The following is a 14,363-nucleotide window of genomic DNA, read 5'->3' on the forward strand; positions in this document are numbered from 1 at the left end:
CCTTTATCGTCGCTCATTTAATGCCTCTTATCCAATCAGATTGCTTTAACATGCTATAAGATGCAGACCTTAAAATAAGTGTACTTCCTCATCACCTAAGCCAGATGAATTGTTGCATTTCAAGCTTTTTGTTTGAACTGTTAAGACTAGAGCAAAACAAAAGAAAGAAACTACTAAAAGTTCTAACCAATAATAATATAATAATAAACCTATTATGGTTATGACATGCACATTTTCTACTCTGCAATGTTTTAATGAGCAGCTCAGATTTAAAAACAATACGTACTGAGTTAAAACAAATATATAGAGACCATCAAACTGCATTTAATTAGAAAACAAAAACAAGTAGATGATTGGTCCTTATACGGGTACAGTCAAATAAAGAACTTGACAACACTTAATAGAGTCCAGACTCGTAAATTTGCATCGCTGAAAGAAATTCAGGAACCTTCTTTCTGTTGAGCATAGTTGTTTTAAAACATCCAAGGCAAACAAAATCAATATTAAAAAAAGAAGAACTGCATTATCGAGTAGCTTCAAGTGATATGATAAGGCTTTCAAACAGACAAGACTCTTCAATGAGGTATCAGCTGTGGTTTTTTGAAGTCCTAAATAACCTCTCATTGACGCATTTGGCATTTACAATAAGGACTATAAATGTGACACAGATGCACTCGTGAGCCAACATGAGCGAAAATCCTGCCAACAGGTTAATGTTTTTAGTTTGATTTAAGTTTAAACAGGCCAGAGAAACAACTGAACTCTTAATCTTCTAGATTTTAAAATCACAAACCCCAAAAAAAAAAAAAATCATTTAAAAAAACATTCAACCTTAAAATCATCACAGGGACATAAGCCACTTTTTTTTTCCTGTAAAACTTGGGAGCAACTTGACACTTTTTTTTTTTTTTAAGAAGAAAGACAAACTTTTCTAGAGGACTTTTTTTATGAAGCACATCTGCTGAATTATGCTGATTACTAAAAATAAAAAATAAAAACACCTCAAATCTGGAACACAGAAAAATGCTAGGCAAAAACTCAGAGAGTTAAAATGTGAAATATTTTCTGCTGGCTCTACATTTTTAAGAAATGTGACTCCTCACTTATCTGTACCTTTTGCTTTAGTCCAAAACAAAGAAGTGTGGTGTATCGGTCAGTTGATTCGAAGTTCAAAGTTGAAGCACTGAACCTACTTTGAATATGTTTGAATAATCCTCTTTTTGGTGGCTTGAACCTTCACTCTGCCACACCTGAATCAGTATTACCTTTACCTCCGACTCACATTTACAAGATTCTTTAGAAATGTCTACAAAATAGCCCTTTAAAGGGTTACCCAGCTTAGATGATTAACTGAAGCCTGAATGCACATCTGCCTCAGCCACCATGTACAGGTTGAGTTCTCACAGACAACAGATTCAACAAGTGGTTCACAAAACAGCTTACTATGTAACAATGTAAAAAACAAAAGAAACAAAAAAAAAGTTATTTTAAATTAATATTGGCATCATCTTCAGTGTATAAAAAGCAGGCGGTCTTTTCTTTCTTTCTTCTGAGGTCCCTGCAATACCAGCCACGGTCTCTAATCACAGTGTGATTGGAATAACAAAAAATAAAATAAGATATTGTCCCACAGATGACATGTAGTGTCATTCTCCAGTCTAGCTCTATCCGAGCTGTTATGATAAATTAGAAGGGTGGTGGGACCCAGTTCTATGACTCTGCCTCAGAGTTAACTTAAAACAAGTAAACCGTTATGATTTTAAGAGAAGTAATTAAATTAAAAAAAAAAAAAAGTGCACAAACTTCCAGAAAGGTGCTTTGCTAAGAGATGATGAGGAGGGCTTCTGGAATGAGAAGAGCCCGGGTGATATTTTTAAGATGTCTGGCACTGAACGCCTCCAGTGCTGGCGTAGTCATCTTCGTCCATGTAGTAGTGCTGATGGTTTTGTCTCTTTCTGTTCTCAAAGTCACAGTCCTCGAGGTCGGCGTAGATGTAGAGGTCATCGTCCATGCTTTCAGGCTGCTCTGGGTCCAGCTTCTCTGGGAGGTAGTCCTCCAGCTCCTTCAGCTTGTTGTTCGGAAGAAAGTTGGCTTGTGGAAACACCACCTAAAGGAAAAAAAGACAAAAGATGTGATTACAACACACGTGTAACTGTTCTGCAATGTGATAGGTCAATTCACCATTCTGGTGTTCATAAGCAAAAAAATGTATTTCATCTTTTTGTTTGGTGGCATTTTATTAGAAAAGCAAGAGCAAATGTATCGGGGGGGTTTAGTGCTGGGTAGATAGAGTACAGACGGTTTTATTGGTGTGGGGATTGTGAGGTTTGTTATTGCAGGAAAGGAGAGGCACTTTTTAAGCATGCTGTGTGTGTGTGTGTGTGTGTGTGTGTGTGTGTGTGTGTGTGTGTGTGTGTGTGTGTGTGTGTGTGTGTGAGAATTATGTTGAATTATTAGATTTTTCAAAAGCATGTTTAAAAAAAAGAATAAAAGTTAATAAAGGATTTTGAAAAAGTGTCTCACCGAGAAGTGAATGATTAGGCGCCCCTTCTCAAACGGTCTGCGATGCATTGGCATCCCTTCATTTGCGACGCACTTAGTGTCTCCAGGCTTGATCAATTCTCCTGCAAAAAGAAAGAACAAGAGTCTGGGTCAAACCATGATCGAGTTGTTTTTAGGGTTGATCCTATTGACTTATTTCCTAGTCTATTAAAAGGACATTTAAACTCGAACTAACCTAGTCTAAATCTAGTGGGAAAACACAATTTGTTTACAACTGTCTGTGGGCTCACGATCCAATCTGGTTTGCTGAGTGTGCAGTGCTAGAACCAGCAGTGATAGAACCAACAGCCTTCAGTCCTCCTTGCTGGTGAACATCCACATCCCTGTCCTAAATGTTTTTACGAATCAGCCAGTCCATATGCCAGTTTAATTTGACACAGCTACATACAACTTCATCAAAATACTGCCAGACACACTGCTCCTACGAGCTTGTTTATATGCAGGCAGTAGAGTCAGATGAGCCATCCACAGGCGCAACAGCCCCGACTAGTGGTGAATGTCTGCATTACCGTTTGAGCACAGAATTTGAGCAGCATTGTAGACCAACATACAAAGCTACCAATAATCCATTAATCGACTTAAATTCACGTGCCGATAGCATGGGTGACATCACTCGCTTACCTGGAGGTGAAGTGATGAGGAGAGTTCTGTTGTCTAGTGTCTGAACAGGTTTTTTGAATCCACACAGAGCTTCAACCAGCTGTAACTCCATTGACATGACCAGGTCCTCTCCTTTCCTGAAGGCAATGGTAAATTGGAGAAATGCAGGTGAGATTTACTGAGGCTCCAAGAAGTGTGGATTTACAAAACTGGGATTATTTTAGTTAAAATTGTGATTTATTTTATTTAAATTCAAACAGGGTTCACAGTAATGATCTAGTTTTGACTGACCTCTACTGACCAGAAACAGAGTTACCATTTGTAACACTAACCACATTTAGGACTGTGTATATAGTGCTGGGCGATATATCGTGAAGCTCAATTCGATCGATATTTAATTAATGCTTGATATGGAAAAGGGAACATCGATTTTACTTTTTAAACTACTTCAAAGTTTTCTTGCGATATTTCGTTGCTCCGTGAGATTTCATTTGCGCCGCGAGATTTCCGCGGCAGCATTTGTTGCGCGGAGACGAAAGGTCGGAGGAGACTCCACTCCTGCTACTGAGTAGCCTCGCTCTTGTAAGCGACCAACATGGAGGAGAAAGATGCGAGCGAAGCCGAATTACTTAATTACGAATAAAAAAAAAGCACATAAAGCAGGGCTCGACATTATAACTGGCCCGCTGGCCCGGATGAATGATTGACAGAGTCCGGGCCAGCTGATTGCACGTTCAATTGGCGGCTTCACTGCTGTCACTCCCGCGAGCGCTTGTTTTAAAACCATCAGATCCCGACAAAAGCCGAGCTAAAATCAGCATTCAAAGAGAAAAAAAATCACCGAAGAGTCGAGAGTGACAGCACGGCATGACGAAAACAGAACGGAAAAAAAGTTTGAGCCACAGTGACAGACAGCTGGAGGAGCTGGAACACGCTGCAGCTAAATTTCCCCTTAACGTTAAAGACTAGATCATGGTAAAGATCAAAGTTATTCACAAAGCATCTTAGCCCTGAAGAGAGCTCCTAAAGTAAAGATCTAAGGAGGAAGAGTTTCTCACAGAGAAGAAAGAAGAGACAGGTGATCATAAAAATTCCAGCTCTATCACAGCCTCATATTAATATCAGTCAGATTAAGTCGACTCTTCAGTTACCAGCATGGTGAATAAACATGAGCATATAAATATTAGAAAAATACACAATATTTTTATAATTAAAAAACATTAATTAATTAAATAAAAGTTGTAATTTATTTTTGCATCAGAATGGTTCAAGAGTAAATTGGTGACTGCTATTTCTCGAATCATAAATAATGTTCCTGGGCCAGCGGAACAATGGTCGGGCCAGTGATCTTTTTTTTTTATACTCTGGAGATTCAGTTTTATAGGCTAAACTTATAAACTTGAATACGATAAATACCGAGTCATATCGAATATCGACATTAGGCAAAAAAATATTGTGACCTCAAATTTAGGCCATATCGGCCAGCAGTATGTGTATACACATTGTTCTAATTTTATTTGAGGGAATCATATCATCACCTCATCTGTCTGCACAGATTACACCAGAAAACTAAGACACTTGATAACTGCTAATGTATTACCTAGTAAAAGTTGAATGTTCCCGCAGGTCCAAAACGACTATGATGTCACCCGGCTCAATTCCTGGCTCCTGGTCACCCTCTCCGTGGAAAACGATCTTCTGGCCATCTCTCATTCCTGTGGCAGGTTAAATGCATATGTATGTGATGCATGTACAGCACAATATAGTGTTTTCTGGATCAGTGTTTAAACAGCTACACATGCATTTAGATGAAATCTCCCTTCACTCTCTCACCTTTGTCAATGTGGACCTCAAGGATCTTCTTCTGGCGCAGGATCTTTCGCCCTGCACATGCTTTGCAGCGGTCTTTGTGGCTGATTCTCTGTCCTTGGCCCTGACAGCTGTTACACACTGTGGACATCTGCTGGACCATCCCAGGTATGAGTTGGTGCATGCGGACTTGCATGCCTGTGCCATGACAAGTCATGCACATCTGCGCAGCCCCTTTCCGACTCCCACGACCTACCAGGAAAAAACAAACGCAGTCAGCAATTGGAAAACAAAGATGAAGGCTATTTTTGTTTCATCTTTTTTTTGTATGTATAAACTCTGGTGACCTGGTGAGGAATGTCTGGATTACATTTAAAAGAATGATGTGTTTTGTTATTGGACAAAGAGCTTTTCCATGTCCTGCTTGGGTCAGCGTGTGCTGAAAAGACTTTTTGGATTACTAAACAAGTCCAGTGACGGAACTTACCAAGAGCACAGAGTGGTATAGTTAAAGACGTACCTTCACATCTCTCACAAATAGTGTTCTTTTGGAGAGCAAGTTTTCTAGTTGATCCGTTATAAAGATCTTCCAACGTCACTGTAATCTGATGAACAATATTTTTTCCTGGAATGAGACAAATTGCAGATTTCAGTAACACTGTTTACTGCAATAAGATTCATCAGACAGCTTCACAAGGTTTTCTACTGGATTCCTAGAGATCAATTTGTTTTCATATTTGATCATATAATAAAATAGAACTTAAAATTATCCCACAGTATATTCTAGTGCCATGTAGGTCTAAAATTACAGAAACTGTGTTGGTGGATCGCCCAGGGCAAACTCTTTGTTGTCATTTTTTTTTTTTTTAGCTAAGACTAATAACTCAGACTCAGAACAGTCTGTGACATGTACTCTCACAGGCATGTGTCCACAGCCTCAAGTTCTGGCTAAAATGGTAGAGTTTATAACCAAACTGATACAGATTTGTTTTAATCTGATGGCATCATTGATTTTGAGTTTTTTTTACAGACCATAACATAAAACCATTGTGGGTGTGGTTCCTGTTTGTATTTTTACTTGGATGGTAAATATCCAGATATTGGTTTTCTGTAAAAAACAACAACAACCTATTACTGGCCAAAATATGAAGCTCGCAGGTTAAATTGGGCTTAAGTAGGGCTGCAATGATTAAGAGATTAACTGTTAGTCAATGAAAAGAAATTGAATAAGCAAAAAACCTTCAGCATTTTGGGGTCATTTTTAGAGCCTATTACTAAGAATTAGGTCAAAGTTTTTCCTTATGTGAGTATTTCTCTCAGCATGTTAAATAGTTGGTAATTAGTCTGTTGCCTAGACAAAATAAAATATACAGGACTGTAGTTAATAAATGATCAAAGTTATTGTTAATTACAGTCCTTTGCTAGAACTTTATTAAATGCTGCAGGTTCTCCCTTCTCAGAGCTCGCTGTCTCCTGCTTTGAAATTTAAAAAAAAGATGAATTTCCACAAATCATTACACTAAGTGATATCCAATGTTCTACTAACCTTTTCGCTCTCTGTGCATCCGACTGCCTCCACCAAAAAACAGGTCAAAGATGTCCATGGGTGATGCAAAGCTCCCACTACCACCCCCACCGGTCCCCCCTTCCTTTATTGCTTTTTCACCTCCACGGTCATACAGCTCTCTCTTCTTGGCATCTGACAACACCTCATAAGCCTGTGAGATCTGCTTGAACTGAAAAGATAATAAACAAACATACATCACTTATAAAGAAGAGTAGAAAACAGTTCTAGAAGAAAGATAGGTTTGAAAAATGTCCATGCTTTTCTGATTCTGTAGAAACAATAAGTGCTGTCTGGTATCACACAAAGAAGACAGAGCTAAATCTACCTAAACAACAAATATAGATTCTACAATAACTACAAAAGCTGTGTTTCATCTGACCAATGCCATTATTTTATGTAATGGTATCTAACTTCCTGATAACATTACATCTTGCTCATTGAAAAAAGTGCAACACACTTTAATATCATTATAAGAACAATACCTTTACTAATTAGCCATTTTCATTTGTTGTGAGGACTTCTTTTAAAATCACAAAATTTTCCATTTTCATGCCAAAAACTGCAGCTTCCATTTTGAATATTAATAAGTGATATATGGGGAACTTACCTTCTCTCCTTCCGTAGGATTTTTGTCGGGATGATATTTTAAAGCTAGTTTGCGATAGGCTCTTTTAAGTTCGTCAGGAGTGGCATTCGGTTTCACACCCAAGGTGTCGTAAAAGCCTGTTTCCTTGACCATGATTGTCTTTACTGGATAACCTAAAAAAAAAAATCATAAAATCACAATCAGCTGAGCTCTCAATCACATAGAAAAAAACCTACCACAACCCTTACCAGACAACCGTCCCTATTCAAATCTAGTCTCTTCACAGCTGCTGAATAACAATAAAACAAAGTAAGAATTGGAAAGATATTGAATTTGTTGGCGTGTAAGATTTTTCTGCAGTATGTATTTCTGTTGGGAGGAAAGAACGTCCTTCAGCAAACACAAAATCAAATAATATATTGATGTGGCTGGTCTCTAAGAGAATTTGGATTTGTCAGTTGTGCAAATATTATGCAGACATACAGCATATTGTACTATCTAAATAAAAGCTAGCTCTATGCTGTTTAGTATGCAAATAGCTTATTCAATGATTATTTATAACAAGACTATTATAGAAGATTAATTACATGATACAGTGTCACATGCAATTTATTGTAAAGCTGAAATATAACCGTAAGAAAATAAATTCTTACCTTTATAAAAAGGTTAATGTTTGAATTTTGTTGACATTGTTTTACAGAGGAGCTTACTCAACCTTATGGTCATTTGCAAGGCTGTAACATTAGTTTGTTGCACCTCTAAATTGTGTTGAATCTGTAACATTGCTATGAATTATCAAAAAGGTTATATTGTCCAACCCTTTATGAATTTAATGGATAAGACAATATTTACTCCTCGGTGTTATGCAGTAAATTTCAAACAAATGGCAGCCTCTAAATTGACCATAAAAGAATGCCAAATAAAGAGACACATACTATAACTGAGTGTAATTCTGACAACGGTGCAGTAATTCCTATGTTTATTCGAAAATGGGAAATGTCAAGCAATGTGAGATAATAATTAATTATTACATTTGATAAAAATGTAAAATTGGTATCAGAAGTACTCAGATCTGTAATCTACCTTCGATTCCCTTGTGAAGAAACAGTTACCAGGAAGTTGCTACATCCTATTACATAAAAAAACAACTTCAAGTACAAGTTTTGTATACACAGGTGTATGTTAATGTGTATTATATATATGTAAATTGTACATATAGTAGCCTATATCAAATTGTGTATATATATATAGATTGTATCAAATGTATAATTGTAAACATACTGTACCAAACTGTATAGATATAAGGATTGTATAAATATATAAAATGTAAACATAGTACATCAAATTGTACAAATAGATATGTATATATACATATGGATTGTATAAATATATAAATTATAAAACATCATAGTATATCAAGTTGTATATATGTAAGGAAAATCATTGGACTGTAAATATCAAATATAGTATCATAAATATAGTATAGCAAATTGTATATATATATATGAGAGAGAGAGAGAGAGAGAGAGAGAGAGAGATTACAAGGAACACAGGAAGTTAATTTAATAAATATTAATTATTGAGCTGTGGAAAAAGGGGAGGATTAAATAAGTTTTATACTTCTTCCTACTCCTTTTCAGGCATATCAAATGAACATATGTAATTTGCTTTTTATTTTTTTGGTGAAATAATTTGAACATTGTTTTTTGTTTATTGTATTTTCGAGCTTTTCATTTTGTTTTGTATTTTTGATTTTATTTGATATGTCTGAAATAAATTTAATCAAACTTCAAGTACCAAAAGACGAAGAGAAAGGCCTAATTCAAAGAGTGACATTTATTAATATCATGAAAGATATTTCTGATTCATTAGCATGTTAGCAGGATCTCATTGTTAGGTAACTTATAAAGTATAGTGCATATAGTATAGTATAGTTTTACTGCTCTTACCTTCTTATTGCTGTTATCTTTTTTTTTATTTTTTTTTAGCTCTTTTAGTTTCTTACATATTTTTTAAATCTTTGCTCCTCTTGGTCTCAGCTCGTGTTGTTGGGTTCTTGTGTTGCCTGGGTTCTTATCATGGTTCTTGTGATGGTCGGTTTATATATGTCTGGTTGTGTATCGTGCACTTTGGGTTCTTTTCTGTTGAATTGTATTTAATTATTTTTTAGTATTTTGCAGCTGTTATATTCTTGTTGTTGTTTATGTTCTTCTGTGTTTGCTTTGTTCTTGTTTTTGCTGTTTGTCGAAGCACTTTGTAAACCTGTGTTTTTAAAAGGTGCTATATAAAGAAAGTTATTATTACTATTATTATTATTATTATTATTATTATTATTATAGTTTATTATTTAATTATGGATCGTTTCATCAACCAACGATACTCATATCTTTAAGGTTGTGCAGTCAAATTAAATACAGTAGGAGCATAAAATGTAAATACTGGAGCAATAAACAAATAAGATAATAAGTAAATAATAAAAAATAATAAATATAATAATAAAAAAACAAGTAAATAATAAAAAATAATAAGAAAAAAATAAGTAAATAAGAAAAAATATAATAAGAAAAAATAAGTAAATAAGAAGAAAAAATAATAAGTAAATGAGAAAAAATAAGTAAATAAGAAAAAATAAGTAAATAAGAAGAAATAAGAAAAATAATAAGAAAAAATAATAAGTAAATAAGAAAAAATAATAAGTAAATCAATCTGTTGATCCAGTTTAGATTTTTAGAAACTGTTGAATCCTACCACAGGTTATTCATTTTAACCTTGGCTGCAGCCTTATTATGATTAATATTTGTACATAAAGAACATAAAAGTAAAAAAGCAGATATTTAATAAATCAACCTTTTAGTACACTGTGCACATCTGGTTCAGTTACATTTCGTCCAAATCAGCTGCTGTCGAACAAGAGTTTTGCTTACAGTTTACTGTAGTTCACCTTAGTATTTATCACAGCGTGTGAATGAGTAACTTACCTGTGAACGTGCTCATCGTGAGGTCATGAGATTTCTTATCTTTCAGGCCCTACGCACTTTACGTTAGCTAACCTCTGGTAGCTAATGCTAACACGATGTTGAACTGTTTCTCATGTCAACACTAACATTTGTTTAAAATTCATTTCACAAGACATTTTTTGTATCAACACACTACAGAGAGTAAAAATGATGACTTTTCCAACCTTGTGTGAAGGACGCTGTTGTGAATCCTCAGTATTTCGGAGCGCACCTCACTTCTTCTTCACACCGAGCCTCTTCCAGAACCTTCTCACGATGCAGTGACGTCACCTTCCTGCGACACGACCACACACACCAAAACAAACGTGGGCTCTAATCTTTGATTTTAAAAAGCTACATGCGATGATAAAATGCCCATTTGCTGGCTTATCAGCGACGAGGGCAATCATAAACCCATTAGACTGCCTCATCTTCAGGCAGTTATTCTGGGTCGAGGTCCAGAAACGACAATTAAAGACAAAAAGTGCTCCAGGCATCAAGGTAATACAGATTTCTATTTGATACATGAGCTGCCTTTGCAATGAGAAACTCTCAAGTGGATCAATATTCCCTGTGAGACATGATGAGATTAAAGCCGATGTTTTCTTCAAATCAAGTATTAAAATAGAATTACTTTATTGATCCCAAACTGGGAAATTGTGGCGTTACAGCAGCAGGTTGTACAAACACACAATATGAGTAAAAAAACACAATGTTAGCAAATCTAAACACAATATAATATTAAATACAAAGTAAATGAGTACTAAAAGATATCTAAAATAAGAATGAATGTGAATATATACAACCAGGATTTTACTAAGCATTACTAGTCTTAAATAGGAAGATTAAATGTAAATGTGCAAAAACAGAGTCGTAAATGGTTGTAAATTAAATATGAAAGATTAAATGTAAATGGTTGTAAATTAAACATGAAAGAGTGAATGTAAATGTGCAAAAACAGAGCCGTAAATGGTTGTAAATTAAATATGAAAGAGTGAATGTAAATGATTGTAAATTAAATATGAAAGATTAAATGTAAATGTGCAAAAACAGAGCCGTAAATGGTTGTAAATTAAATATGAAAGATTAAATGTAAATGTGCAAAAACAGAGCCGTAAATGGTTGTAAATTAAATATGAAAGAGTGAATGTAAATGGTTGTAAATTAAATATGAAAGATTAAATGTAAATGTGCAAAAACAGAGCCGTAAATGGTTGTAAATTAAATATGAAAGAGTGAATGTAAATGGTTGTAAATTAAATATGAAAGATTAAATGTAAATGTGCAAAAACAGAGTCGTAAATGGTTGTAAATTAAATATGAAAGAGTGAATGTAAATGTGCAAAAACAGAGCCGTAAATGGTTGTAAATTAAATATGAAAGATTAAATGTAAATGTGCAAAAACAGAGTCGTAAATGGTTGTAAATTAAATATGAAAGATTAAATGTAAATGGTTGTAAATTAAATATGAAAGATTAAATGTAAATGTGCAAAAACAGAGTTGTGAATGGACAGTATTGACATAAGTTAAAGTGCATGAGTGTAGACATGTAATAAGCAGAAACTATACAATAATAACGGCGAGTAGACAGCCAAATGAAGTGAACATGAGTGCAGGGATTCAATATTCAATTGCAGTAAGATAAGAAAATGTAGTTTTTTAATATATTGCTCATGTGTTTGTTTTATATATGTCCATGTATTTATTTTTATTTTTCTATATTCACATCAAAAACATCTTCTAAAAGTAATTAAAACCAATTCAAGATTGTGCCACTGTTGTCCCCTTTCAACTAGTTGAAGTGAAAGCAGAATGCAACAAAGGATATGTCAAAGTTAAACAGGTAAGAGAAACATTGATTTTATCAGAGTGAAACAATGAAGCAATTGTTTGGCTAAACCTAATTTAATAACTGTAATCTGGCCTGTTACTATGATCGCTTACAGCCCTACTGCTAGTTTTCCACTCTTCTTCATCCCTTCCCCCCCCTTCTTTACTCCACAGTTGGGCTTGAACCCCACGTCCATAGACTCTGCGGTGGTTGGTAAAGGCAATGAGGTCAAAATGAGGCCTGGACAGCAGCTTCATATTGTCAATCAGCTCTTCCCATACACTGTTCAGTTCAGGGAGGATGCTACTGGGGATCATGGCCGCTCCAGAAGACCACGAGAGCCTTCAGAGGACAAAAAGTGTGACAGAGAGACTCCGAGTCCAAAAGTAGCTAAACAAACAGAAAAGCAATCTGTGCCCCTCCAAAAGGAAGAAGCCACAAAAAGCAGTGTAAGAGATGAAAGAGAGCAGGTGCATGTTTTTAAAAATGCATATAGTATGTTTATTTGTTTTTTTTCTCTGAATTGATTTTCTACAAATGTTCATTTGACCGAGTTACATTATCAACAAAAAAAAATTACAACCTCACAGGAAAGTTTTGGACATTGGAGCCAAGGTCTGAAGACATCAATGCAGGACCCAAAGATGCAGGTAGCTATTTTTAATAAACAAACAAACAATTAAAAAAAACCCACAACAGTTGATGCTGCTGTGTTTGAGACAGCACTACAACTTGGAAGTCTGACTGACAATGACTGAATCAAATGTTCCCTTTTTCCAGGTGTACAAGGATGATAAAGTAGTGGTAATCAAAGATAAATACCCCAAAGCTCGCTACCATTGGCTGGTCCTGCCATGGCAGTCCATTTCCAGTCTGAAGGTGTTAAGTGGGGAACACACTGACCTGTTGAAACACATGCAACAGGTTGCTGAGCAGATGGTTCAGCAGTGTCCACATAAAAGCTCACTACGCTTTCGTAAAGGGTACCATGCCATCCCCAGTATGAGGTGAGAAATCATAGTCTGGATATTGGCGTCAGATTTGAGGGCAGTATAGCTTTTTCTGACTTTAATTTTATGTTTTAGAAAATGTAAACTCAACAGTCCACTATGTTCATTCAATGAAATGTTTTGTTCTGATGGTTTACTCTTTATTTTAAACAAGTATATACATCACTATAAGTTGTCAGTGTGTATGAGATGTGTTTTTACATCATTACATCTGTAATTACCTCTGTCTTACACAGTAGTAGCCAAATACTGAAGCTTAAGAGGCAAATTCATAAGAAAAAATTTAATGATCCTAAATTTGGTAGTATGTTGCAGCTTTTTAGCTTACACTTTACTACTGGGCCGTATTAGGGCTGTTGTAATTTTGATACATATATATTTTAGCATATTGATTATTTATTATCTCAAACTCAGGCTGTTTTTGTCAAACACTTGTGAAATTTGTCTTGTTACCAGAATCGTTAAATCTCTGAGATTTGATTTTCCTCCCTAGTGTTGAGCCATCTAGACTTTCTTCTTGGAATATTTGACCACAAAAAAAAAAAAAGTTATGTTCTCTTTTACAGTCATGTTCATCTCCACGTGATCAGCCAAGACTTTGACTCTCCGTGTTTAAAGAATAAAAAACACTGGAACTCTTTCACAACTGACTATTTCATTGAGTCACATGGTGAGAGCAAGTAAAGTGCAAGTTGTTCATCATATTAGTCACAGCACATTTGTACTGACAGCCTTCATGTGTCTTTAATCTGCAGATGTGATTCAGATGCTTGAAACAGATGGAAGGGTTGCCGTCAAAGAAGGAACCACTGAGTTGCTGAAACTACCTCTCCGCTGTCACATGTGCCGAAAAGAGCTTCCCACTATACCAGCTCTGAAGGAACACCTGAAGTCTCACTTCCCCAGCTAGGACATCCAACTCAAAGAGACGATAATGCAGCATATGTTTACTGGTTCAGTCATTGGACTGTAGTTTGTTTGGCATACATTTTGCCTGTTAATTCTGATTTTGGTTTGTTAGACTTCCTTTATCAGTAGGTTTGAAAAGAGTTATTATAAAGATGCTCGCATTATATTTTGGATTTCATTTGTAGGCTTTTTTTCCTTCCTTAGTTTGTAATGAGGGATACTGCTTCTGTTTTCTTTCTATTTTCCTACATGTTTGAATGTGTTGTAATAAATATTTGTCCACTGAACTGAATACTGGATTATTTCCCCCAATGCCCTCTTTAGTAGTACAACACAGAACTGAAATGTGTCTAAAAATAATAAAGGAGTGCAGAGGTTAGCCGTAGTACAGTCATAGTCCATACACACAGTACCTGTGGCTGACAACTCACTTTTGTTTATCCTTTGTCCACAGTATTTTTTTAACCCCCAATTTAGTTATTTAATACTGG

The 14,363-nt window shown here is 35.4% G+C and overlaps 2 protein-coding genes across 4 annotated transcripts; one reads left to right on the forward strand and one right to left on the reverse strand.

Annotated features, from left to right (window-relative positions):
• Positions 1–304: 304 nt before the first annotated feature.
• dnaja1 (DnaJ heat shock protein family (Hsp40) member A1) lies at positions 305–10,442 on the reverse strand. Its single transcript, XM_065957929.1, has 9 exons — positions 10,306–10,442; positions 7,146–7,297; positions 6,518–6,707; positions 5,492–5,596; positions 4,996–5,223; positions 4,763–4,877; positions 3,184–3,299; positions 2,524–2,624; positions 305–2,107 (listed from the first exon to the last, which is right to left on the reverse strand). The coding sequence occupies exons 2-9, from the start codon at positions 7,275–7,277 to the stop codon at positions 1,874–1,876; spliced, it is 1,221 nt and encodes a 406-aa protein (XP_065814001.1). The 5' UTR covers positions 7,278–7,297; positions 10,306–10,442; the 3' UTR covers positions 305–1,873.
• Positions 10,443–10,483: 41 nt separating this feature from the next.
• aptx (aprataxin) lies at positions 10,484–14,159 on the forward strand. 3 transcript variants are annotated; one of them, XM_065957938.1, is made up of 7 exons: positions 10,487–10,621; positions 11,919–11,965; positions 12,127–12,423; positions 12,544–12,603; positions 12,734–12,960; positions 13,530–13,633; positions 13,719–14,159. In XM_065957938.1, exons 1-7 carry the CDS (start codon positions 10,492–10,494, stop codon positions 13,871–13,873), a joined length of 1,020 nt encoding a protein of 339 aa, XP_065814010.1. In that variant the 5' UTR covers positions 10,487–10,491; the 3' UTR covers positions 13,874–14,159. The 3 variants fall into 3 exon arrangements, with proteins under 3 accessions (XP_065814017.1, XP_065814010.1, XP_029135150.2); XM_029279317.2 differs by having other exon boundaries at positions 12,127–12,402; XM_065957945.1 differs by lacking the exon at positions 11,919–11,965 and having other exon boundaries at positions 10,484–10,621; positions 12,244–12,423.
• Positions 14,160–14,363: the final 204 nt, after the last annotated feature.

Source organism: Labrus bergylta, chromosome 1 (genome assembly GCF_963930695.1).
Source record: "Labrus bergylta chromosome 1, fLabBer1.1, whole genome shotgun sequence".
NCBI classification, from domain to species: Eukaryota; Metazoa; Chordata; class Actinopteri; order Labriformes; family Labridae; genus Labrus; species Labrus bergylta.